This window comes from Nanorana parkeri, unplaced genomic scaffold (assembly GCF_000935625.1).
Source record: "Nanorana parkeri isolate BGI_ZX_2015 unplaced genomic scaffold, ASM93562v1 scaffold1204, whole genome shotgun sequence".
NCBI lineage: Eukaryota > Metazoa > Chordata > Amphibia > Anura > Dicroglossidae > Nanorana > Nanorana parkeri.
The window spans coordinates 253,228-277,529 of record NW_017307472.1 but is presented as its reverse complement, the minus strand read 5'-3'; the positions used below and the strand labels follow the sequence as shown (position 1 = coordinate 277,529).

General features: G+C 44.6%; 1 protein-coding gene across 1 annotated transcript in view; it reads right to left on the bottom strand.

The window, feature by feature from the left end:
* The window catches only part of APPBP2 (amyloid beta precursor protein binding protein 2), a 35,199-nt gene extending 25,344 nt beyond the window's left edge, over window positions 1-9,855 (bottom strand). The window contains exon 1 of the mRNA XM_018568543.1: window positions 9,379-9,855. Within this exon, the coding sequence (XP_018424045.1) occupies window positions 9,379-9,516 (138 nt within the window). The 5' untranslated portion in view covers window positions 9,517-9,855. The remainder of the gene's footprint in view (window positions 1-9,378) is intronic.
* Between the last annotated feature and the right edge of the window lie 14,447 nt (window positions 9,856-24,302).

The following is a 24,302-nucleotide window of genomic DNA, read 5'->3' as shown; positions in this document are numbered from 1 at the left end:
AAATACCTAAAACTTCCCATATGGGACACTTTAAAAGCTTTTATCGCTCATCAGTTTAGTGCCAACAGTGATTAATGGCTCTAGAATTATTGCCGCAATATGCAACACATCTAGCCAATGAATGTATGTGTGTGCATGTGGGGGACTTTAAAATATAAAAAAATTAAAAGGAACATTAAAAATAAAAAAAACGTAAACACTTTTTTTTTTACACTAACTTTATTGCCATCACATAGGGAGCTAACAAGCCCCCTATGTAATAGCAGATAGGGTGTGACAGATCCTCTTTATGGATCTGTCAAAGGTGAAAAACAGTGACTGCAGTCATTTGGAGGAGGTATACGATAGAAAAAAAAAAAAAAGTTATACTCACTCAATCCTCACAGCCAGCTGGCTTCAAGACGGGTCCATGCAGCCTGTTTCCCGCCTCCACTCCATTGATGGAAAGTCCTTCGGTGTCCTCAAGTTCTATACACAGTGAATTGGGCCGTCTGACTCATGGGATTTTAGATGGCTGGAGCGGAAAGGAAGAGAGCCTGGAGGGACCGGTCTAGGAGCCAGCTAGCTCAGACACACGAGCGAGTACAACTACTTATTTTACACCCTAGATGAAAAGGAGCACTTAACCCTTGAAGTGCAGGAGTAACTACGCTGCAAGGGTTAATGATCGATTATTGTAAGCAAGACTACTCGTGGATGATTTCCAAACGATAATTGCAAGGTGTATGGGCACCTTTAATTATCATATGCGAACACGTTTTCATCCAATATTCCTAAGGCTGATGGGCAGTGTAGAACCGCAAATACTGTACAATCGTACGACTTTTGACTAACCAGTAGGTTAGAAAACTTCAGTTGATCGTACGATTTTCGCAAGGTTGGTAGCGTTTCAGTACGTCAAAATTCGTATGATTTACACTGCACATGCGCAGACAAAAATACGAGCAGTCGATTACCGCAATTCGTCCAGGTGCTTTCCAATCATTACCGCTGATGCAACCTTGCGATCGGGGCAGGATGGGCCGCCACGCGAAAATCGTACGATGGTTCGATCGGACGGAAAGTGTCATCCGATGATTGCAAGGTTTATGGGCAGTCTTACATAACAGGTTGGAAACAACCAATGGAGACCTCAGCTGTTGGATCAAGGCAAGTATGCATCTGTGGAGGGGAAGGGTGGGCTAGGTTAGGGTAAAAGGAGCAAAAAGGAAAAAAGGTGTACTTCAGCTTTAAATCACCATCACTGTATAGTTGAAGAAATGCGGCACTCATAACTTAATGTTATCAACAATCAACCCCCCTTTTCTCTTCAACCCCCGGCACCCAGGATACTTGCTCTGGGGACATACACAGAATGTTTTGTCTGGACCACCACATTAAAGATTTTTTCCCCCAGCAGACTAGTAAATACCCTGTTGAGTGCTTGCTTTTTTGCGCTCCCTGCATGCCGTTACCACTTTTTTGTTTGCACAGTAGAAAACAAAGACCATGATGATCTTGTTATTTAGGCGTGTCCTCATTTGCACTGGTTTCACAGCTAAACACCAGCCACGTGCCCCCCACAGCCAAGCTTGAAAAGACTTCCCCGTACACTTTTGTATTTATCAAGCACAGTACTGACTCAAAAATTGCATGAAGTGTATAGTGTACCAACAACTAACACCACTGCAAAACACACAGTTCATACATGTAAAGACTAAACCAACAAATTGCCCTCCAAAGCTTCCCGTGCTGACAGCAGATCCTAATTCGTTCAGACTCTTGACATCAGAACTATAGAATTGTTTCTATGACGAGGGTGCCTTTAGCGGTGAAAGGCAATACAAAATCATGCCTGCTCAAAGGAAACAAGAACACACCCGTCAGGTAAACAAAAGATCTCTAAATGTCATTGAGATGTTCAACATGAGAATTAGACCCCATTCACACCAGGGCAACAGCATTTCAGCACGCTTCACAAACGCTGTCTTAGCACGTTAATGCAGTCGTTTTCTGACCATAAGCAACAGTATTTAAGGCGCGTTTTCAGCTCGTTTTATAGTGGTTTCAACGGAAAGCAGTCTTGACTGCAAAAAAGCGCTGCTAAAGAAGAAAAAAAAAGAAAAGTACACAAAAACCACACAAAAATGCGCTTATCGGTGCGCTTCCATTGAAGTCTATGGAGCAAAACAGGCAGATAAGTGCAACAAAAGAAGCTCATGGACTATTTCAAACATCAGGCATATTTTTCTGCACGATTCAGCGCATTTGTGTGAACTGCCCCCATAGGAATACCTGGGATTTTATGTTGTATTTGTTTCAGCGCAGAAAATACACAACAACACCCTGGTGTGAATGGGGCCTGAGGATGCTATAGACCTGATTGCACATTTACAAGCAGCACTGTACAGACACTATAAACATGATAGAAAAAAAAACACCCAACTAGCCCGCTTTATCAAAAATCATGTGTAAGCAATTTAACAAAAAAAGGTCAGAGCACATTACACAATGCACGTCTCGTCATCCTTCACATGATATTGTTTGTTTAGGCACAATGTATATCTATTTACTTTGTTTCTGTTTTTCTAGTATTTACCTCCTTTCAAAGCTCTGAAAGTGAGCAATTCATATTCATAAAAAAAGGTTAACAATTAGGGGGGGGAATAGTACAATTTAAAGGCATAGGTGAAATGTCAGCCATTTATTTGTAATGTTCAGGAATCTACAATGAAGTTTCATATAGACACATTAGATTTTATCAAAACTGGAGCAGAGAGAATCTGGAGCAGTTGCCCATGGCAACCAATCAGCATCTCTCTTTAGTTTGCTCAGATAAGATTTAAAAATGAAAACGGAGAAGCTGATTGGTTGCAGTGCAAATCTGCTCCAGATTTTGATGAATTCCCCCCATTCTCTTACTTATACATTTTTTTTTTTACTAAGGTGACACTAAACTCAGGCGTTAAAAGAGAACTATGGGGTTTAGTGTTTTTCTCCATAGTTCTCTTTAGGGTCACAGGAGGACATATACTAGCCTCCTCCTGTGAACTAAAGCTCACTATATCGCGAGCTATTGCCCACTATATACTGAGAGCGCCGCAGAAGGGACGGATCCTGACAAAACTGTCAGATCCACCCAGCTGCGTGAGTTACAGCTGGCTCTGCCTATCTAGAGGCAGAGCCAGCTGTACCTGCCCCCTCCCCAGTCCATTCCTCCACTCAGCGCTGGAGGATCGGAGAGGGGAGGAATCCCAGTGGGGAGTTGCGACTACCAGTCACCGCTCACTGCAAGGAGACTATCAAGAAGTGAGCAGAGAGGCGGTATGTTTCTCCTCACTTCCCACAGCTTCTTTGTCACAGGTCGGCTCTAACTATGAGGAATGAGTGGAAAGCACTCCTATAGTTCTCCTTTAAATCTCAAAAATACTCTCAAGTACCATAACGATTAACAAAAATGTATCTTATTTGTGTATCACTCAGCTGTAGATCCTCAAATCATCTCTGAATTGTTGCCGACACTGTCCTCCCTTCTGGAGGGTGGCTACTTTTGTTCCCCATGGTCCCTGTGTGTGCTGTAAAGTAGTCACCATTCCAAGCTCGGTCCTGGGAGGACTACAATCTCATGTTTAGTTTACCAATTTGTATTGACATTGTAGTCCCTCATGAGTGAGCTGGGAGTGTTGGACCATTTAGTAAATTGAGAATCTTCACACAAATGTATTGTGTAGATAACTCTCAAAAATGCTGTATGTTGTCAGCCCAAAAAGAAATCAGGAGCCAAGCGCATTTCTGGCACAAACAGTTGTTTTTCCTGTACTTTCAGGGTACTGAAGGGGATAAAACATGGGGATATGTGCACGTACCGCAGAGATGGACTGCTATTTATTTTTGCCCTGGCACACTTTAAGTTAGTAAATTTTACCTTAATATGGCTTCTAGATCATTTTATATGGACAGATTCCAAAGAGCTCTTCACATGTGGAGTGGGGATATTTCCTTCTGAATTTAGACCCATTTCTAGCAGAGAGCCAATACTACTAACTGATTGACATTGCAAAGTAAATCCACACTGAGGTCTGTATTTTACCTCCCATTTAACAAATGAGCAGTGTGGAGGTGGCAGTGTTAGAGTTTGGCTTGGCACCGTAGAGAGAACTTTAGCGACTGCAGGAGAGGCCGGACAAACAACTGACAGTTCACATGACTAGGCTCTCCTCCTTGTCCTGTTGAATTGTTTTTTTTACTCTTACTTTCCTCCCCCCCCTCCTCCTCACTTTGAAGAGTGCAATGCACATTTGTAAAGAACACTGCTGCGCTTTAAAACATACAGTGAGGGAATTTACTAAACTGGAGCAGACAGACTCTGGAGCAGTTGCGCATGGTAACAAATCAGCTTCTATCTTCAATTTGTTCAGTTAAGCTTTGAAAATTAAAGATAGAATCTGATTGGTTGTTGTGCACAGCTGCTCCAAATTTGTCTACTCTCCTTGATGTGTCCCCAGTCAGATACAGACCTCTCTGGGGTGATGGAATCTAATGGCTGACCATTCAGCTCTCCGGAATGTCCATTTTGCTGAAAACTGCACCAAAGATGCTGCAAGCAGGATTTAATTTAAATTCACTAAAACAGAGTTCTGAATGTAGCCTCAGTATTTCAGATCATAAAAAAGTGGGTTGGGAACACATTTCCTGCACCACAAAGATAAAAACAAATGGGATTCTCAGATCACTGACAAAATGAAGTAGGGAGGACTGGTGTAATAAAACAAAGGCTGGAAAACAAAGCCCTGACCAGGTAAGCTGCATTCCCTGTATACAGCCCAAGACAGGATTTGTAACCATGCTTCCTGGTCAAGTGTGAAAAATAGCTCAACAATTGCATTTAATGATCATATACACAAAGAAAACAAATCGAGAACATTTCTGACTGAAATAACATTAAAAAAAAGGAGAACTATGGGGTTAGGGCTTTTCCACATAGTTCTCCTATGGGTCACGGGAGAACACAAACTAGCGTTCTCCCGTGACCCCAAAGCTCAGTATAGGGCGAGCTACCGCTCGCGCTATACTGAGACCGCCGCAGCCGGGATGGATCCCCGACAATACTGTCTGGATCCAACCAGCTGCGGGATTGACAGCTGGCTCGGTCTATCCAGAGGCAGAGTCAGCTGTGCCCACCCCCTCCCATTTCGCCAGTCAGCACTGGAGGATCGGACAGAGGAGGAATCCCTGCAGGGAGCCGTAACAGTCATGGCTCTCTGCAGGGACAGGATCGAGAAGTGAGTGGGCTCCGGTATGTGTTCGCTCACTTCCCGATCTACTGAGCCGACCTGTGGCAGTCACATTGTCACAGGTCGGCTCAGATTATGAGGCTGAGGGAAAAGCACTCACCTCATAATTCTCCTTTAAATTAAAGTAATTGTAAACCCTGAAAGGCCCCTTCACATCAGCAGATGAGCATGAAGGTACATATAACATGTGCCTACTGGTTCACATGAAAAATTGCATTTGTTTTAGTTTTAAACTTTATTAAACTTGACAGTACATTTAACTGAACAGCAACATGTCAAGTGTATAAAGTGATGCATGTGTTCCCTGTAGCTGCCTGGGAATCCTACATCCTTGGCACATATACATCAGGGAGAAGAATGCTAAAACCTGGAAGAGATAGCCGGCCCCCTGATGACAGAGAAACCGCGGCAGTGCGGGTCCAGCTGTGTAGTGGCAGAGTCCTACAGAACACCATTGGATCTCAGGCCATGTCAGGATGGTTTTTCTAAGGGGAGTGAAGTTCTTCTTTGAGGGCCCATTCACACCATGTCCAGACCATATCCCAACCAGAATGTTTTTTTTGTCTGGTCCAAAAACACATCCTCATTCATTCCTACAGTAAAAAGTGAGGCTAGTCCACCGCTCTGCATTCTGTTCCAGAACCTTTAAAAAAAAAAAAACACAACAGCGTGCACTATTTTCTTTGGTCCAGAATGTACTAAAACACATGTAAAAGCATGCAAATGCACTAGAGGTCCAATTGAGACAAATAAAAACCGGAATGCATCGAAAACACACATACCCGCGTTTCCAGAAACACATCCAGATCTGGTCTGTACCCTGTGTGAACAAGCCCTACAGGCCAAGTTTCCTTTTTGTCCCATGTTTCATGTTGAACCAATATTTAGGATGTACCATGCTACATGGTCATATCCACCTATTCCCCTGACTCATCTCGCCACTTATCTGAATTGCGGCTCTTCTCTGAAAATGGTGCAGCTGTGCATGGCTCCTTCAATGACACTTCATACTGAGGTATTCATGAACAGGAGGGACAGTGAGAGTGGATTCAAGGTTGCCACCTGTTCAATAAATCCAATCCGTGAAATTTCCTTGCTACTCCTTACTATTCCACGGTCAACTGTTAGTGGTATTATAACAAAGTGGAAGCAACTAGGAACACCAGCAAGTCAGTCACGAAGTGGTAGGCCATGTAAAATGACAGAGCGGGGTCAGCGCATGCTGAAGCGCACAGTGCACAGAAGTCGCCAACTGTCTGCAGAGTCAATAGCTACAGACCTCCAAACTTCGTGTGGCCTTCAGATTGGCACAACAACAGTGCGTAGAGAGTTTCATGGAATGGGTTTCCATGGGTGAGCAGCTGCATCCAAGCCTTACATCACCAAGTGCAATGCAAAGCGTCGGATGCTGTGGTGTAAAGCACGCCGTCACTGGACTCTAGAGAAGTGGAGACATGTTCTCTGGAGTGACAAATCACACTTCTCTGTCTGGCAATCCGATGGACGTGTCTGGGTTTGGCGGTTGCCAGGAGAACAGTACTTGTCTGACTGCATTGTGCCAAGTGTAAAGTTTGGTGGAGGGGGGATTATGGTGTGGGGTTGTTTTTCAGGGGTTGGGCTTGGCCCCTTAGTTCCAGTGAAGGGAACTCTTAAGGCATCGGCATATCAAGACATTTTGGACAATTTCATGCTCCCAACTTTGTGGGAACAGTTTGGGGATGGCCCCTTCCTGTTCCAACATGACTGCGCACCAGTGCACAAAGCAAGGTCCATAAAGACATGGATGAGCGAGTTTGGGGTGGAGGAACTTGACTGGCCTGCACAGAGTCCTGACCTCAACCCGATAGAACACCTTTGGGATGAATTAGAGCGGAGACTGCGAGCCCGGCCTTCTCCTCCAACATCAGTACCTGACCTCACAAATGGTCCAACACTCCCATAGACACACTCCTAAACCTTGTGGAAGCCTTCCCAGAAGAGTTGACGCTGTTATGGGTGGGCCAACTCAATATTGAACCCTACGGACTGAGACTGGGATGCCATTAAAGTTCATGTGCGTGTAAAGGCAGGCGTCCCAATAATAATAATCCCAATAAGGGAGGCGTCCCAATAATTTTGGAATACATACATACATTTTATTAATGTTTAATTTTTTTGCAAACATCGCACCATGCCATCAAGTAATAGCTCCCCAAATGTGACAGGCAGGGGTTTTCACTCCCTCCCCAATCCATCCTTTATCCAAAGCACACAGAAAAAGAATTTTGGCTATACATGCAAATTAAAGAAGAACTTGAGGGAAAAAAAAAATGATGTATTTTCCCTTGCAGTGGAGCTACCCCCACACTGCAAAGGATCAGTGGTCATATTTTTCTAGGTTGAAAAACAACAAAGTTATACTCACCAGATGCTCTGAGCTGGCTTGTCCTTAGACTGGTCCTTCCAGCATCTCTCTCCCTCTCCTATGGTCTAAGATCCCATAAATTATCACATTCTATTGGGACGCTGAGGAAGATTCCAATGCTGCAAGGTAGGAGGAGACAGGCTGGAGGGAGCATTGTGACCGCTGGCCGGCTCGGAGCTTTGAGTGAGCATAACTATTTAAAGTGACATTAAACCCTCAGATTTTTTTAACATAAACCAATACTGTAATGTGTGCCTTATTGTAATACATGGTTGTTTCCCCTTCTCTTTGCTGCTCTTCCTTTTAAATCTGTATCTCTTCTCATGCTGGGCATAACTTCTGTTTTGCAGTAACTGCCTTGTCTCAGGAATGGATACACGGTGTCTGTGTATACGTTTGTATAGGCTTGTAACCTGAGCCAGCACTACAGGAAGAGGCCCTGAGCTGAAAAGGGAAGTTCTCCCCAAGCATGAGAAGACATGGGGATTTAAAAGGAAGAGCAGCAAAGAGAAGGGAAACAACCATGGATTACATTAAGGCACACATTACAGTATTGGTTTATGTTAAAATAATCTGAGGGTTTAATGTCACTTTAAGCACCTAGACAAAAACGAGCAGGTAGCCCTTGCAGTGTGGGAGAAGCCCCACAGCAACGGTTAATGTTTTTCTGGACTTCTTTACTGAAAGCTAGAGATTAAAATAATGAGTTCTGAAATGACTGACGCGTTAAAGAAGAACTCTGGGCAGTGAAAAAATGAACCCTCACAGTGGGGCTACAGAGTTCACTCCTTCTCTTGGTCTAGGGTGAAGAACCAAAAAAAAAAACTCACCTAGCCCTCCAGCTGTTTTGGAACCACAAGTCTCATGAGGCATTGCAAGTCTGACAGTTACAGACATGACTCCCAGAGGCATGCTGGAAATTGTAGTTAAAGTACAGCTGGAGGGCCAGAGTTGCCTACCTCTGCCTTAGACCAAAACAAGCACTTAAAAGGAGAACTATGGAGGTGAGTGAATTGCGCTCATCAAGAAGTGAGCCAACACATACCACCAATTCCGATCCGCTCACTTCCCGATCATCTCCCTGCAGAGAGCGGTGACTGTCTAGATTGATGGCGGGCTCTGCCTATCAGCCAGCTGTTTGGATCTCAGCAGTATTGTCGGGATCCATCCCGGCTGCGGCACTCTCAGGGTCACGGGAGTACATTAGTAATAAAAAGGGTTACCCCATAGTGCTCTTTTAAGCCTTGCAGTGGAGGGGGTAACCCCACTGCAAGGGTTACATTTTAGCATACCTGGAGTCCTTCTTTAAATCTCACAAAGATGCAACTCATCAGGTTTACATCTACTTCAGGCTCTCACACACACACGATCAACTTTAGATTTAGCACAGCTAATATACATTTAATGTAGCCAACTAGTGCGTATCTACTCAAGTCCTTGCTCTACATCCTCTTGGCAGACCTTAAACGGTTGTACAATCAGATTGCAAAATGGGTGGTGAGTGTTAAATAAAGCACCCCAAGTGGTCATGTGAGGATCCATATAAAAGGAAGCGGAGTCACACAAGGACAGCCATGACATCCTGCATTATAAAGTGAAGTCGAGCCGGTACAGCCACTGACAGCTCCAGTGCAGACACTTCTCTATGATGTCATCATACATATAACCCACACAGACATCCCCCCTCCTCCGAGCTGTCACCTTGTAGTACACATCGAACTGGATGTTTTCAGGCAAGCTGCGGATGTCTCTGCGGGCCCGGCTGTAGTTATCCACCACCGCGGAGATGGCCGTGTTATACAGGGTCTCCGGGATCCACTCCAGCTCCACGGCCGCCATGTTCTGCCGACCCCCCGAGCAGCAAACACTGCCTACCCCGCTCTACGGCCCGGGAACCTCCACCAGCACCGAGCGGCCGTGAGAAGCGACCAATGCAACGTTATGTGCGCGAAGCACTTCCGCCACAGTCCCTTCAAGCTCCAGGCTTAGGCCGCTTCCCCTCCCCGGGACGTGTCATACAGGAGCCCCGCTCTTATTTATTGTAATAGGCGGACATCTAGCTCCCTATGTCGCCCTCATCACAGAACGTGAGCGCAACCCTGGCATGACGTTATCGCGCACTACGGCAAAGCGAGGGGAGGAACCCAGACAAGTCACGTGGTGTCAGATGGTTTGGCAACAGGAAAAACTGTGGATGCGGAGCCGGATGTCTGGTAGTCACATAGTATTGTAATAGGACTCTAAAGCTAAAATCCGGGCAAACGGCTGTCATACACGCAGAGCTACTGTATAACCTGTCATTCCTGTATATCGGGTTATGTCCTTTCACAAAGTCCTGTCCCCTCCATCCCTAATCTGTGACTGGACAGTGAGAGGAGACGCAGCAGACGGATGACCTCATCACTCTGATCTCTCTTCCTATCAGCATGCTCCTTGCACTGATGTTTAACTGATTGGTTCTTGTGCTGCGTCTCCCACCCCCAGTCTATATAAGGACTGCATGAGTTTGCTACCTGGTCAAATTCGGGGACTTGACTGACAGCTGACAATTTGTTGCATGTTTCCTGAAGCACAGCAGCACTCACTACGACGATTTCTGCTATATCTCAACTGAGCTTCTTGATGCTGCTGGACAAGTGAAAAAGTACAAGAGTTCTTATTGCAGGCAGAATCATGCATTTGTTGCCCCATAGACTTTAATAAGGAGCCGCTGAAGTGCTTCCAAATCACCTGGAAACGGCTTAAAGGAGAACTATGAGGTGAGTGCTTTTCACTCACCTCATAGTTCTAGCCGACCTGTGACAATGAGACTGTCACAGGTCGGCTCAGTAGATCGGGAGGTGAGCGAACACATACCGGGTTCCCTCACCTCTCGATCCTGTCACGGCTCTCTGCCATAACAGGGGAGTGGCTGGATTTCCCCCTCCCCGCTCCGATCCGCCAGCGCTGACTGGTGGAATGGACGGGGCGGGTACAGCTGGCTCTGCCTCTAGATAGGCAGAGCCAGCTGTCAGTCACGCAACTGGGCGGATCCCGGCACAATTGTCGGGATCCGCTTCAGCTGCGGCGTCTCAGTATACCGCGAGCTACTGCGGTATACTGAGCCTAGGGTGACGGGAGGACGCTAGTTTGTGTCCTCCCGTTACCCTAAGGAGAACTATGGGGAAAAGCCCTGACCCCATAGTTCTCCTTAACCACTTGCTGTCTGGTGCAATTTCTTACATTTGCACACACATGATAATATCTGAATTTGTGGCTAGAAACCAGCTTCAAACCCCCAAACAATTATATATTTTCTGAAAGCAGAGGCCCTGTAGAGTAAAAAAATGCTAGTTGCAATGTTTTATGTTTCACGTTATTTGAGCAAATGTTTATCAAACCAGTATTTTTAGGAAAAAATACACTAAAATGAACTTTAGTGCACAGAAACAGAATATAATTCCTAATTTTGTGGTGAAATATAAGAGATGGAGTCATGCCGGGTAAATAGATACCAAACGTGTCAAGCCTTAAAATTGCATGCGTCTGTGAAACCGCAAAAAACTACCATACCCAACATTTCCCATAGTCGACGGTTTACATTTGTTTTACTGCTCATCAGTTTAGTGTTAACAGTAATTGATGGCCCTGAAATTATTGCTCTCACTCCCACATTTGTGGCGATGTGTAACGTGTGGTGCAATTTTAATTTTTGCACGTAGGTGCACCTAACACGTGTTTGAGTGTGTACACATGGGGGAGCGGGATTTTTAAAACTTTTTTGCATTTAAAAAAAAAAATGTTTATATGTTACTTTTAATATATATTTTTTTACCCTTACCTTTATTGCTATCACATGGGGGACTAACAAGCCCCCTATGCAATAGAAAATATGATGTGACAGGTCCTCTTTATGGAGACATCAGACCCCTAATGTCACCTAGGGACCCCAAAGAAGCTGATGAAGCAGAGATCTGCTTCACCAGCTTCTTCTTCTGGCTCTAGGAGCCTGAGAATGTGCCCAGTGACACCGGAAGTGATGTAATACACATTACGTCCGGGTCCAATGATCGGAGGTGACATCAGTGGCTAGAAGATTGCTGATCTCACTCCGATCAATGTGGGGAGACCCGCCGGGCAAGGGCCCACATGGGGGGACAGCAGAGCCTGGGGTAGGCAGGGGGAGCACACATTCCGCATCACCATAAGTGCCCATTCACACTGAGCGATAAATCACGCGATTTCAGCCACGATATCGCGCATTTTTGCTGCACTATATCGCGTGAAGTCGCCGGCCAATGATATTCAATGGAGCTGTTCTAATGTACAGCTGCCTGTCGCTTGTGCAGGACCCTTTTTCCCGCAGATGTCGCACAATTTTTCTATTTTTGAATGCAGCCCGACGGTGAAGGTCGTGCGATCGTCGCTGGACCGTCGCTGCAAAGTCGCCCGAACAGTTGCGCTATCCCGCCGCGCAGAAATCTGCTCGAGGTGAGTGTCGCTTAGTGTGAATGGAGCCTACAAGCGATTCAGGGGCTGTATCTAAACAGCCATCGCCGTCTGTTTAAAACGATACCAAGAAGTTCTTGGTATAACTACTTCAGGACAGGACTTTTTTGCGGGTGGGCGGTCCTGAAGTAGTTAAAGCGAATGTATAGTTTCTTGTATATAATGTATTTTAACCATATTTAATTATGGTTAAAACTAGAAAAATGTTTGAAAAAACGTATGGCACACATTCCGTAGTACATGATATGTAGCCCTGTACCCCCTTTTCCACTTACAGAGCTAGGTTATTTTTCTTTTAAATAAATATTAATGTATTTTAATGGTATCTATCTACCAGTAGCTGCCTCATTTCCCACCCTCGGCCTATATTCGGGTCAATACTTTTTCCCAGTTTTTTTGGCTAAAATTAGGTGCCTCGGCTTATATTCGGGACGGCTTATACTCGAGTATATACGGTAGTTATAATTACCTGATTCTCAGAGCCGGCTGGCTGTGAAAGTGCGTCCTCCTCCACTGCAGTGATGGAATGTTCCTCGACGTCCTCACGTTCTATACACAGTGTATTGGACGTGATGACTTAGGAACCTTAAACCTCTGCAGAGGAGTGGGAGAGAGGCTCCAGGGACCAGTCTAAGAGCAAGATGGCTCGGAGGATCAGGTTAATATAACTTTTCTATTTTCAGCCCTAGACCAAAACAAGCAGTTAACCCTTGCAGTGCGGGGGTAGCCCCACAGCAAGGGTTAATAAACCATTTTTCTGGAATCCTTTTTTAAAGCTCAACATCCTATTGAAGACCAGGCAACATATGGTCCATCTGCTAGCCAGAAAAGCCTGTTTTTTAGTTTTCTATTGTTGCTAAGGGCTAGACTTTCCAGACTTGTGAGGAAAGGACAATCGCTGGTACTAAACGTCATCCACCGTCTGTCCAGTAAGACAGCTTTAGGGCCAGTTCCAGAAAACAGTAGGGTCTCTGCCCTGATGAAGGGACCCTATGCGGTCCCGAAACGTTGGATTATGCAATATGTGTGACGTTTAGTCCAAATAAATTTACTTTTTTTTAAATTTCATTTACGGAATGCTGGTGATTTCTGTCGTTCATTAGCTTTAGGGCCAGTTAACACCCGAGGGGTGGTGGCTGCACTGGCCCTCTAGTCCAGTGCATCCCCAATGCCCTGATAGGGCACTAGCCTTGTTTTTAATTGTGTCAGTTCACATCTCCACATTGCGGTGGTGTTCACTGAATAAAGAATTGTATACGTTACTTTTTCAGCACAGTGTGGTGCAAGGTGGTTGTAGAAATGAATGAAATGCCATTTGTAACATTTCAATAAAGTTATTTAAAAAAACGTGCAATGTTCTGGCATTGACGCAGCTGCACTGTTTCACCGTACACCAGAGGCCGTGCTTTTAGTGCTGATTTCTGGTGTAATTCTACCCTAAGTCCCCCACAAGGGCTTATAAGATAGCTAGATGTCAGGTGAGTGGGACTTACCTCTTAGGGGTTAAAAAATGAAACTTGGAAAGCTGAAACCTTAACAAAGAGAAACTAGGATCAAAGAGGTGCACAAAATAAGCTTTCCTGGCTAATAACGGTAAAAGCTAGCACCTTGTGCTGCTCCTAAGCAGGACATTTACTTAAAATTAGAGGTGCACCGAAATGAAAATTTTAAAACGAAACCAAAGATAAAAAAAATGGCAGGCCGAAACCGAAAATAATTTTCTTTTCTAACCTTTTTAAATATTTTATTTTTTATAAACTTTTTTTTATTTTTCTTACATATTTTAATTTTTTTAACTTTACTGTTGGGGGCTTTGGTGAAATATCAGGGGTCTAAACAGACAGTCTCTTTTTCTGCATCCCCTGTTATAAATGAAGAGGAATCCTCTATACTGAGTGTTCCTGCATTCATGCATTGTGGAGATGGTATGTTTACTATGTACATAATTATGAATATACAGGAAGTGATGTAGATAATTTCCTATTGATTCATAACTGGTACATAGTAACTTATACTATGTCCAGTTATGTACAAGCAGTCAGTGATCATTGATCACTGAATGTTTGTACCCGCTCTCCATCCTGACTCGCTGTCACAGGAGGGTAAGCCGGCAGTGTGGTAAGGAGAGCTCGTTCTCCTGTGACAGCTGACTCCTCCCCCTCACTGCCAGCTTGGGCTTCTGTGACAGCGCACGTCACAGAAGCCCTTTAAAAAGTTAAATGAAGATCGGATAATATTTTACGGATTAATCATGCATCAAGGGTTGTTCAGCCACCTACACCTATTCCCATGTCCCAGGCATGAAAATACGCCCACAAATCATGTCTTACGGTCTCATATGCTTGTGTGCGTGAGGCCATAATGTGTCTCATTGCTCCTGTTTAGTGTTACCTTATTGTGCAAAAGAATGATGTATCCTAATCTAGTATTCTAACATAGAATAGGCAAGAAAAAAGAAAGAGGCAGAGCATTGCCTTAGAGCTGCAGGCATGCCCTCCAACCACTTCTTAGAGGACAGTTCATAGGGAGCTGTATAGCCTGACTAATTTGTATTACATTGTCCTCCATGTGTGCCTGCTCCTGAGTTGGGTTGTCCTGTTCCTTTGGCCTCAAAGTGATAGACTTAGGTCTAGTTCACACCTAGGCGTATTGCATATGAGCGTCTGTCGCGCGACCGCCGGACGGTTTTTTTCAGCGCGATTCGCGGTAAAAAAGTTGCGCGACAAACGCGCGTAACCGAAGGCTACTTGGCTGTATCCCAATGGAAACGCGCAACAAAATGGCCCAAAGTAGTACATGTACCTTTTCAGGCGTGGGCCGTTTTGTAGCGCGTTAGGGATGGGCGGAAATACGCCAAGGTGGGAACGAGACCATTGAATACAATGGGATTTATATTTTTGAGCGTTTTGTAGAGCGTTCGTTGAGCGTAGAACGCGCTACAAAACGTTCAGGTGTGAACGAGGGCTAACTTCAATACAATTTAGCTAACTAAACATGAGATTGTAGTCCATCACAGGAGTGAGCTTGGAGTGGTGGCGACTTTACAACACACACAGAGACCATGTGGAATAAAAGTAGCCACCCTCCAGAAGGGAGGACAGTGTCGGCACCAATTCAGAGATGATTTGAGGATCTATAGCTGAGTAATACACAAATAAGATACATTTTTGTTAAGTTAAGGTACTACAATGCATTTAAATGTTTTTTAATTCCCGAGTTTAGTGTCACTTTAAGCTTCTGTTGCTGGTTGCCGTCCTGTCTTGGCTTTCTGATTTTGCTCCTTGGTCTTCCACAAATTTGTTTTCTGATTCTGATCCTCCCTTTGTGTATCTGCTGCTCTGCTGCATATACAGAGCTGACTATACCCTAATTACTCGTCATAATACCGTGGCTTTTGTCCTTATTCCTAAATCCTAGTATTTCCAAGAAACGACAGAGCTTGTCTCAACTCCTAATTCCCAGTGCAACTACTCCAGTCTATGCTGCCAGAGAACAAACCTATGGGTCATGACCTGGGAATATTATGCTGTGAAATCCAATTGTAAGAGGCGATGGTTAAAACTGAATGCTCAATAAAGTAGAACTGAAGCAAAACGTCTTTTTTTAGCATTGGATAGAGTAAGGGAGGGTTATAACCCCTGTCAGCATTTTTTGCCTTGGGTGCCCTATTGGGTAGATTTCCTTTCACTTCTTCTTTGATAGCCACAACAGGAAGTGAAAGGGCTTCCTTTCAAAGTGAGGGAAATCTTTGGTGGTCAGCGGGGTCACCAGAACTAGTGTCCCCACTGGAAGAGTTCCCAACTATTCCTGTTCTGATAACAGCCCAAAATGTGTGTTTTTCCTTCACTTGTGGTGATAATAGTAGGCAGGACAGATAGAGGGAGTCAATCTCCATAATGGGGAGACAGACAGCAAGTTCTGGCTTCAGTTGTCTGTAAAGCAGAAGTAAAAAAAAAAGAATAATTGTCCCTGCCTTACACAGAGATAAAGAGAAGATGCAGAAATGGAAGGTAAGTGAAGACAGCAGCCAGCCAGACTCCAGGGACCCAACACCAGGAAATAAAGTGTTTGCAGGTAGCTATTTTTTTAAATGGCAGCAACCCAGAAAAGCTGCAGTCTTAATGGCATTTTATTATTTCTTCTTTATTTATACAACATGTTTGAATATGAAATTTTGCATATACTGCACTTATGTCAGATTTACCACTTTGCAGCAAACGGATGCTGAGAACAAGTCTGGTTTCTCAAGGTTTCAGAGAGCTGGTGTACTGCTGTATTATATATAGTATACAGACCTAAAATGCAGGATTTCATGTTACACAAAAGCACACCTAAATTACACGGTGGAGGGACACATACCCTTCTCCTCTCTTAGTGGAGATTATTCATGGCTTTGTTGAAAAATGTGGTTACCATTTACACATGCACATAATTGTGTATTCTTAATGTCTATAGTACCTATTCTATTCTTTTTATAAATAATGTATATTCTTACATATAAACGTGAGCTGCTAGTCAGACCACGGACGTTATTTGCATACTAACACAACAAAATCCTTAGTTACAGAAACAGGTTCTCAGCATATATCCCTCCCTCATTCAAATGATCATTCTCTTGAGCTTAATCTTTTTGCTTGGACACAAATCATTAAGGCATTAAAAATAATTAGCTTGTACACTGTAAAACACTTATGTATAATTATTATTTTTAATGAGCTATCAAAAGTCTTATCTGCACTGTCACCGAGAGCTAACTAATAAATGTTTACATACTGAAATTAAAAATGGCTCCTCTTTTATTGGCTTTCAATATGCTATGTTGCTGCATTTCTGAAAGTGCCTGCAGACAAACAAGAATGCAAAAAACTGATGTCTTCTGTGGATTACCTAAACCTAGACCAAAACACACAAAGTTCAGGGTATTAGTTTGGATTTTGACTTAAATATGTAAGCTCACAACCTGCACCAATGGTCCTCATGTCAGGTGCGTCTTACAAAACACTTTGCAACAGGGGTCTCAAACTCAAATGACCTGGGGGCCACTGGGCATGTTTTCTTCTTTCATGGGGTCTGCATGAGGAGAGACAGCCAGAAGAGAGAGTGAGGAGAGACATCCAGGAGGAAGAGAGGAGAGACTGCCAGGAGAGAGTGAGGAGAGACATCCAGGAGGAAGAGAGGAGAGACTGCCAGGAGAGAGTGAGGAGAGACATCCAGGAGGAAGAGAGGAGAGACAGCCAGGAGAGAGAGCAAGGAAAGACAGCTAGGGGAGAGAACAAAGAGAAACAGGTGGGAGAGAGACAGCTAGGAGAGAGTGAGGAGAGACAGCCAGGGAAGAGAGCAAAGAAAGATAGCTAGGGGAGAGAGCGAGGAGAGACAGCCAGGGAAGAGCGCAAGGAGAGACAGCCAGGGGAGAGTGTGGAGAGACAGCGATGAGAGAGTGAAGAAAGAGCTAGGGGAGAGAGCGAGGAGAGAGTGAAGAGAGACAGCTAGGAGTGAGCGAGGAGAGACAGCCAGGGAAATGGTTGAGGAGACAGCTATGAGAGAGCTTGGAGAGACCGCATGGGGAGAGAACGAGGATGGTATAAGGAACAAGTATCAAAGTACACATTTCTTGGGTCCCCCTCCATACCACCAGCACATCTTCAATTAAGTCCACACATGCCATACGACCTCTGCCACTCCCACCAACCAAGGTGAAGGCAGGTGCAGGGCGGAGCACATGCCATCCCATAGGCACACCTGTCACATACCTTGGTCAAGACCAAGCTGATGAGGGGGGGTCCTTTTGCGCCTCTCATCTGACACCCCTGGAAGTGGTGACAGGGAGTGTGGGAACGCAGAGTAGCATGGGTGTCAGTGATGCAGGCTAGACTGGATATGGGCAGAGATGGGGTGCATGGACCGGATGACTGTAGGCTGCAAGACCAGGACCCAACGCCAGAATAACAGGGTACCAGAGCGGTGACAGGAGCATAGCCGGAGCACAAACTGTTTGGTGACAACCCAGCAGTGTAATACCAATTCAGGAACCAGGAGCAGAGTCGGGGGTCATAAGCCAAGGTCGGTAATAGCCAAGCAGCAAAGTTGCAAATCAGAAACCAGAAGCAGAGTTGTGGTCACAAGCCGAGGTCGGTAACAGACGGTCAGTGAGGTACAGGATAGAAGGCAAAATTCAGAATCCAGTAAACAGGCTGAGGTCACAATGGGCAGACGGAGATCCAGAGAGAAGTCAGAAGGCAGGCCAGGTAATTCACAGGTTAATAAGTCAGGTCACAGGTAGCCAGGAACAAGGTGAAAACGGTAAAAATGGTGAGCGCACAACTGATATAGAATGTGGTGAGAGGAATGGATATGTTTAAAACCAATTTTAATATTGCAACAATTTTAAAACAATGCTAAAACAATATGGGGTGAGCAAGCTTCTTATACAGGGGGAGGAACCCTGTAGACATATGAAAAAAAGGGAGGGTGGAAAGAAGCGCTGCAACCCTGGGATGTTTCTGGGATGGTATAGATAGAAATTTTAAAAACAATGTTGGACTGAAAACTCCTGGGAGGACAAGATGAGGTCTTGCAGTTGAGGAGTGAAGGCTGTATGGATCGCTCAGCGGTAACCGCTGGTTTACCCCACTTCTGGCTTGACAAAGAGGTCTTGAACCTCGAAACGCCTAGCCAAACCCTTCTCACGGACCGCAGTGTCCATCACCTTCATATCAGTCCCCCGCAACATTTCTTCTATGATCGCAAATCGATTACGACACGGACCTACAGCCGCATTTCTGCTCCCGTTCAGCCGACGAGTGTCAGCCTGGCCACCTGAACTCTCATTGCACCTGACGGCGAGTGCCACGTTCACCAGCAGAATTCACTCTGTCCCCACGGACCCCCCAGGTACAATAACCACCAGGGAACATCTACGAACTGCCTATTGACGATGTAGCCCGTTCATCATACCCACACGGAACGGCCAGGGTAACCGCTGAGCGATCCACACAGCCTTCACTCCTCAACTGCAAGACCTCATCTTGTCCTCCCAAACAGTGAGTTTTCAGTCCAACATTGCTTTTAAAATTTCTATCTATACCATCCCAGAAACATCCCAGGGTTGCAGCGCTTCTTTCCACCCTCCCTTTTTTTCAGGAACATGGTGAAGACCACTCAGCAATTTGTCCATATCACATGCCTATATAAATAGAATGCTAATGCATGCTTGCATGCAATTCTATGCACAGGACCATGGGCCATTGTACATGCACGTGCTCTAGTTTCTTATCTCACCTCCACTTTCAGTTTAGTACCCTGATCTCCATTTCAGGAACTTTGGAATGTTTACACTTCAATTCCCCATCATTCAGGAATAATAGCTTGAAAAAAGTCCTGGGGTAAAAAAGTACCATGCAAAATGTCTAGTTTAGCTGAAAAGAAGCTTCTAAAGGTGAAATGTTCTTTGTGCAGCTATCATGCCCCAACCCTATCTAGATAATCTCATAGTAGCCAAGTTTTCCTTTCCTTTATTAAACACTCCTTTGGTCTGCACCTTTGACAACAACTCAACAATATAATGTAATCCACACAGTAAACATGCTTCTGATATCACCAGGTTACAAATTTAAATGGCCCCTATGTTCTGTGTCAATGCCTTAGCAAAGGTTATTGGTGGATAATGTGGAGATCCCAAAAATCTACAGTACAATAATCTGTGTATCCTATATTGCCTGCCCACACTTGTGTGTTGAGCTAGTTTAACTTACTGATATACTTTTTATCTTCACTTGTCTGCTACCCTACTAAGTACATATGTTTAATCTCTAATCCCTGTGCTTGTTTGTTCTGGTTACAAGTTTCAGTCTAATATCAAGCTCTTATGGTCATCTCTGCCTGCCACAATCTAACGTCCGTGATGAACGTATTCCTTATAAATTAATTTATTCAAAGGTAAGAGTTTTATAAACCATTTAAATAAGAATCATTTTGGATTTGTACAATTCATGAGCTCCCAAAGGCTTCAATGCACACATTTGATTGAAATGTGTTTTAGATGACACCGATCTATTTATTATTCCTAATTCAGCACATTGCTGCATGCTGACTGCTTGATTAGCACCATTGATCCTGAAGCTATTTATCTGGATGCCAAGAGAACACATCGGATGAATAGCTAACCCATAAAACAATTACAAATATATTTGATTTGAAAGAACTAAACTAAAAATGTAAGCTAATAGATTGTTAACTGACTTCTGATAATATTAATTTATCGGATTACTGAACAGGATATCACCATAACACTTTACCAGTTTAATTTATTGTAAATATATTCAGTTTTAAAGGTATTGAAAATTGCACATGTTTATTCATGAATGCTAATAAAAATCCTTTCTTGCTATCTACCGTATGCCTATGTATGTGGAGGACTCCTGGAATTTGTGGCTATTGAAACCTATTAGTTGTTCTTTTTTTATACTGTGTAAGTATTGCTGTTTATTGCAATTTAAAAGAGAACTATGGGTTAAGTGTTTTTCCCCATAGTTCTCTTAAGGGTCACGGGAGGACATATACTAGCGTCCTCCCGTGACCCAAAGCTCAGTATTGAGACCGCCGCAGCCAGGACGGGTCCCGACATTACTGTTGAGATCTACCCAGCTGTGTGAGTAACAGCGGGCTCTGCCTATCTAGAGGCAGAGCCAGATTTGCCCACCCCCTCCCCCGTCCGTTTGTTCCTCCAGTCAGCGCTTTAGGGATCATCTAAAGGCAGACAGAGTAGGAGACAGATGGACAGGTTGGGGTAAGGAGTTCCAAAGGATGGGAGATACTCTAGAAAAGTCCTGGAGGTGAGGATGGGAGGAGTTAATGAGGGGGCTAGAGAGAGCAGGAGGTCTTGGGAGGAGCGGAAGGGATAGTTAGGGTGATACTTCGAGACAAGGTTGGAGATATGGGTGGGGGCAGAGTTGTGGATGGCTTTATAAGTGGTTGTCAATAGTTTGAATTCAATTTCTTAGGGTGATTGGAAGCCAGCCCATGGAGGGATTGGCAGACAGGGGGTTGCAGACACTGAGTGGTTGGTTAGGTGGAGGAGTCTAGCAGCTGCATTCATGATAGACTGAAGGGGGGATACCCTGTGTAAAGGTAGGCCAATAAAAAAAGATTGCATTTGATGCATTTATATATGTTTAGAAATGTTCTATTAACGCAGGTTTGACACTGTCAGTGTGAATGAGTCCTAAGCAGTAAAGTCAGAGGGTCAACCTGACAAACACTGTACTGTGTCATATAATGGATATTTGTTACATGCATGAGACATGTCTTATAGTACAATAAATAAAGGCAAAGCAAATAGTGTATCTGCTTTGCCTTGATTTATTGTACTCAATGACTTTTTATTTTTTCCATTTTACTCAATGATTACTTCACTGCCATCTTCTGGATATTATGTGAATCTCTGTTGTAACAACATGTAATGTGTCACTGCTTATTAGGTGATTAGGTGATGAGGATTGAAAAAAATGCTGTAATGCTGCCTCGACAGAGATCCCAACAATTGTCAAAACATCATTTTGGTGAGGCACAGTGTTTAATTTGCAATAAATGATTACTTCCATTTACCAGAGTGTGAGATCTGGTACAATCAATTCCATACCAGCAGCCCAGAGGACAACCTCCTTATCTCAGCTCTTTTAGATGCTTAACCCATATAGATATGCTGCCATTAGATGTCAGGGAAGAATGTTTTGTAGTAGGATTAGAAGCTCATCAGTAGATCAGCTCATAGGGTAAAGGTGGCCATATACCAGTAGATTGTCGGTGGAAAATCGCACATGAGCGGTCTTACGAACGGAAATTGAACAGTACATCAATGATTTTTGGATATTGATGGTACATCAATGATATTTTGATATTGTGATCGAAATTGTGATTGGTCAGGTTGGAAAACTTTTCTCTGACCAAACAAAAATCGATGAATCAATGGGGTTTTGGTCTGCCAAAAATCATAGCAAGAACACAGCACATGCGCAAAAGGAAATTATTTCCGTCGTTGGTCAAAAATTGGTTGGTTAGTATGGCTAACGAAGATTTCCGAAATTGACATTTGACTCTGCTTGATGGAGTATTCGAGCTATAATCGAACGAGGGTTCATGGCAGAAACTAAAATATTCGACCGAAAATCTACCAGTGTATGGGCACCTTTAGTGCAGGAACCCAGCTTGATGCAGCTGCTTAAAACAGCATTGGGAGAGAGAGTGGATGTGTCATGTACTGTATGGGAGCTTGAAGTGACAAGGGAGGCCTCTCCTGCAGCTCCAGTCCCAAGACCCCTGAATGGAGGAACAGGTGTTTCAGGGCTCGGAGGGGCACAAGTGCCAGAAAACCTCACTGTTGGCGAGGAATGCTGGTCTCTGTGACGATCTTCTAGATCAGTGGTTCTCAATCTGTGTAACCTCAGGACCCACATTTGTCCTTGGTCATTATGGCATTGCGGTACCACGCGTTCCGATGCGGGCAGTAGAACTGTGGGTGGGAGATGCATTTGGGGTGCTATTCAAATGAATGGAATTGCAATGCACCTCTCACACCAGAATGCGTGGTCGGTGCAATTGCATGGTAAAGTGCGTTGGACAGGACTGTGTGATTAACGCACTGCACTAGTGTGAATGGTCCCTCAAAAACACTGACAGACACACACAGCCATACACACAATCTCACGCACACACAAACTCCCCAAAAAATTTAATTTAAAAAAAAGTCCACCTAGTCTCCCTATCTTACGAGAACTGGAGTGGATCCTCAGCCTGGGGTCCAGTGTGGGCTGCTGCGCTGTGATAGAGCTCCATCCATATGTGCATTGCTTGTACAGCTTCCTGTAGAGGTTTCGGGAGCCAGAATGTGATGTCACTCTGGTCCAGGCACCTCTACAGGGCACGTGAGGGAGCTGTAAGCAATGCACTTACGGCTAGAGCTCCCTCGCAGCCATACTTCCAGACCACCCCACCTCAAGCTGACACTCGGCATCGGGCAGCATATTTTGAATGGCTGCTTGGTGCAAGAACTGACAGTGCTGTGCTAGGGGGAGGCTGAGGAGTCTCTCACCTAGAAAAGTGAAAGGCATGCGGGGACCCAATGAACACAGGGTCACGACCCACCTTTGGGTCACGACCCACCAGTTGAGAACCAAGTTTCTAGATAAAGATACCGCCAGGGGTGCACTCCGGAGGAAGTAGTGCAGGAAGAACTGTAATCGGATGCAAGCCGGGTCATAAATGTGCAGGCAGCAAGGTACCAAATCAGCAGGCAGGATCGTAGTCAAAACAGAACAAGGTCAGGAACGGTACGGACAACAGAGTACAGAGCAGCAGGCGTAAAGCGAAGTCAAGGGACAAGCCATGGTCAAAGGAGACAGAGTAGCAATAGAATAGTCAGGACGAGCTGGGTCGGTATCAGGGAAACCGAATCAAGATGCTGGATCTCGATATACAGGAAGATGATGAGCACTGAGTGCTTGGATGTCACAGCCTACATAGCCCAGATTCAAAGCATGCGCACACCGACAAACATGCACACGCATCCACGCAGAGCTGCACGGCCAGGCCTGAGACTATGGACGACACCTGGTGCATGTGCAAATGCTTGCGCTGTGCACCTGACATTTGATTTCTTCACAGAATAATGTAGGACCAATGTAAAATGGCAGTTTTGATGCAAGTTATATTTCTGACCTCAGCTTTATTGTAAAAATGTATTACCTGTGCATTCGAATGATTATTTGAAATCACTTGACCAGCCCACTTCTTACCAGGATCCTTGCAGCCTCCTGTCTGTGTTTCAAGTAGGTGTTGCTCCGCCTACACAGCAGCGTCCTCCATTCACAAGGATCGGTGAAATGGAAGACTACAAGTCCCATCTGCCACCATGGCAAAGGGACTCTCAGATCTCAAAGAGGCACAAGTGTGGTAATGTCACTGCCCTTGTAGTCCATTGATCTCTTGCTCTAGCCCCTTAAAGGAGAACTACGTGGCAACCTTTTTTGCCCACAGTTCTCAGGGTCATAGGAGGACATATACTAACGTCCTTCCGGGACCCAAAACTCAGCATATTTCCAGCTATTTGCTGGGAGCGCCGCAGTCGGGACGGATCCTATTGA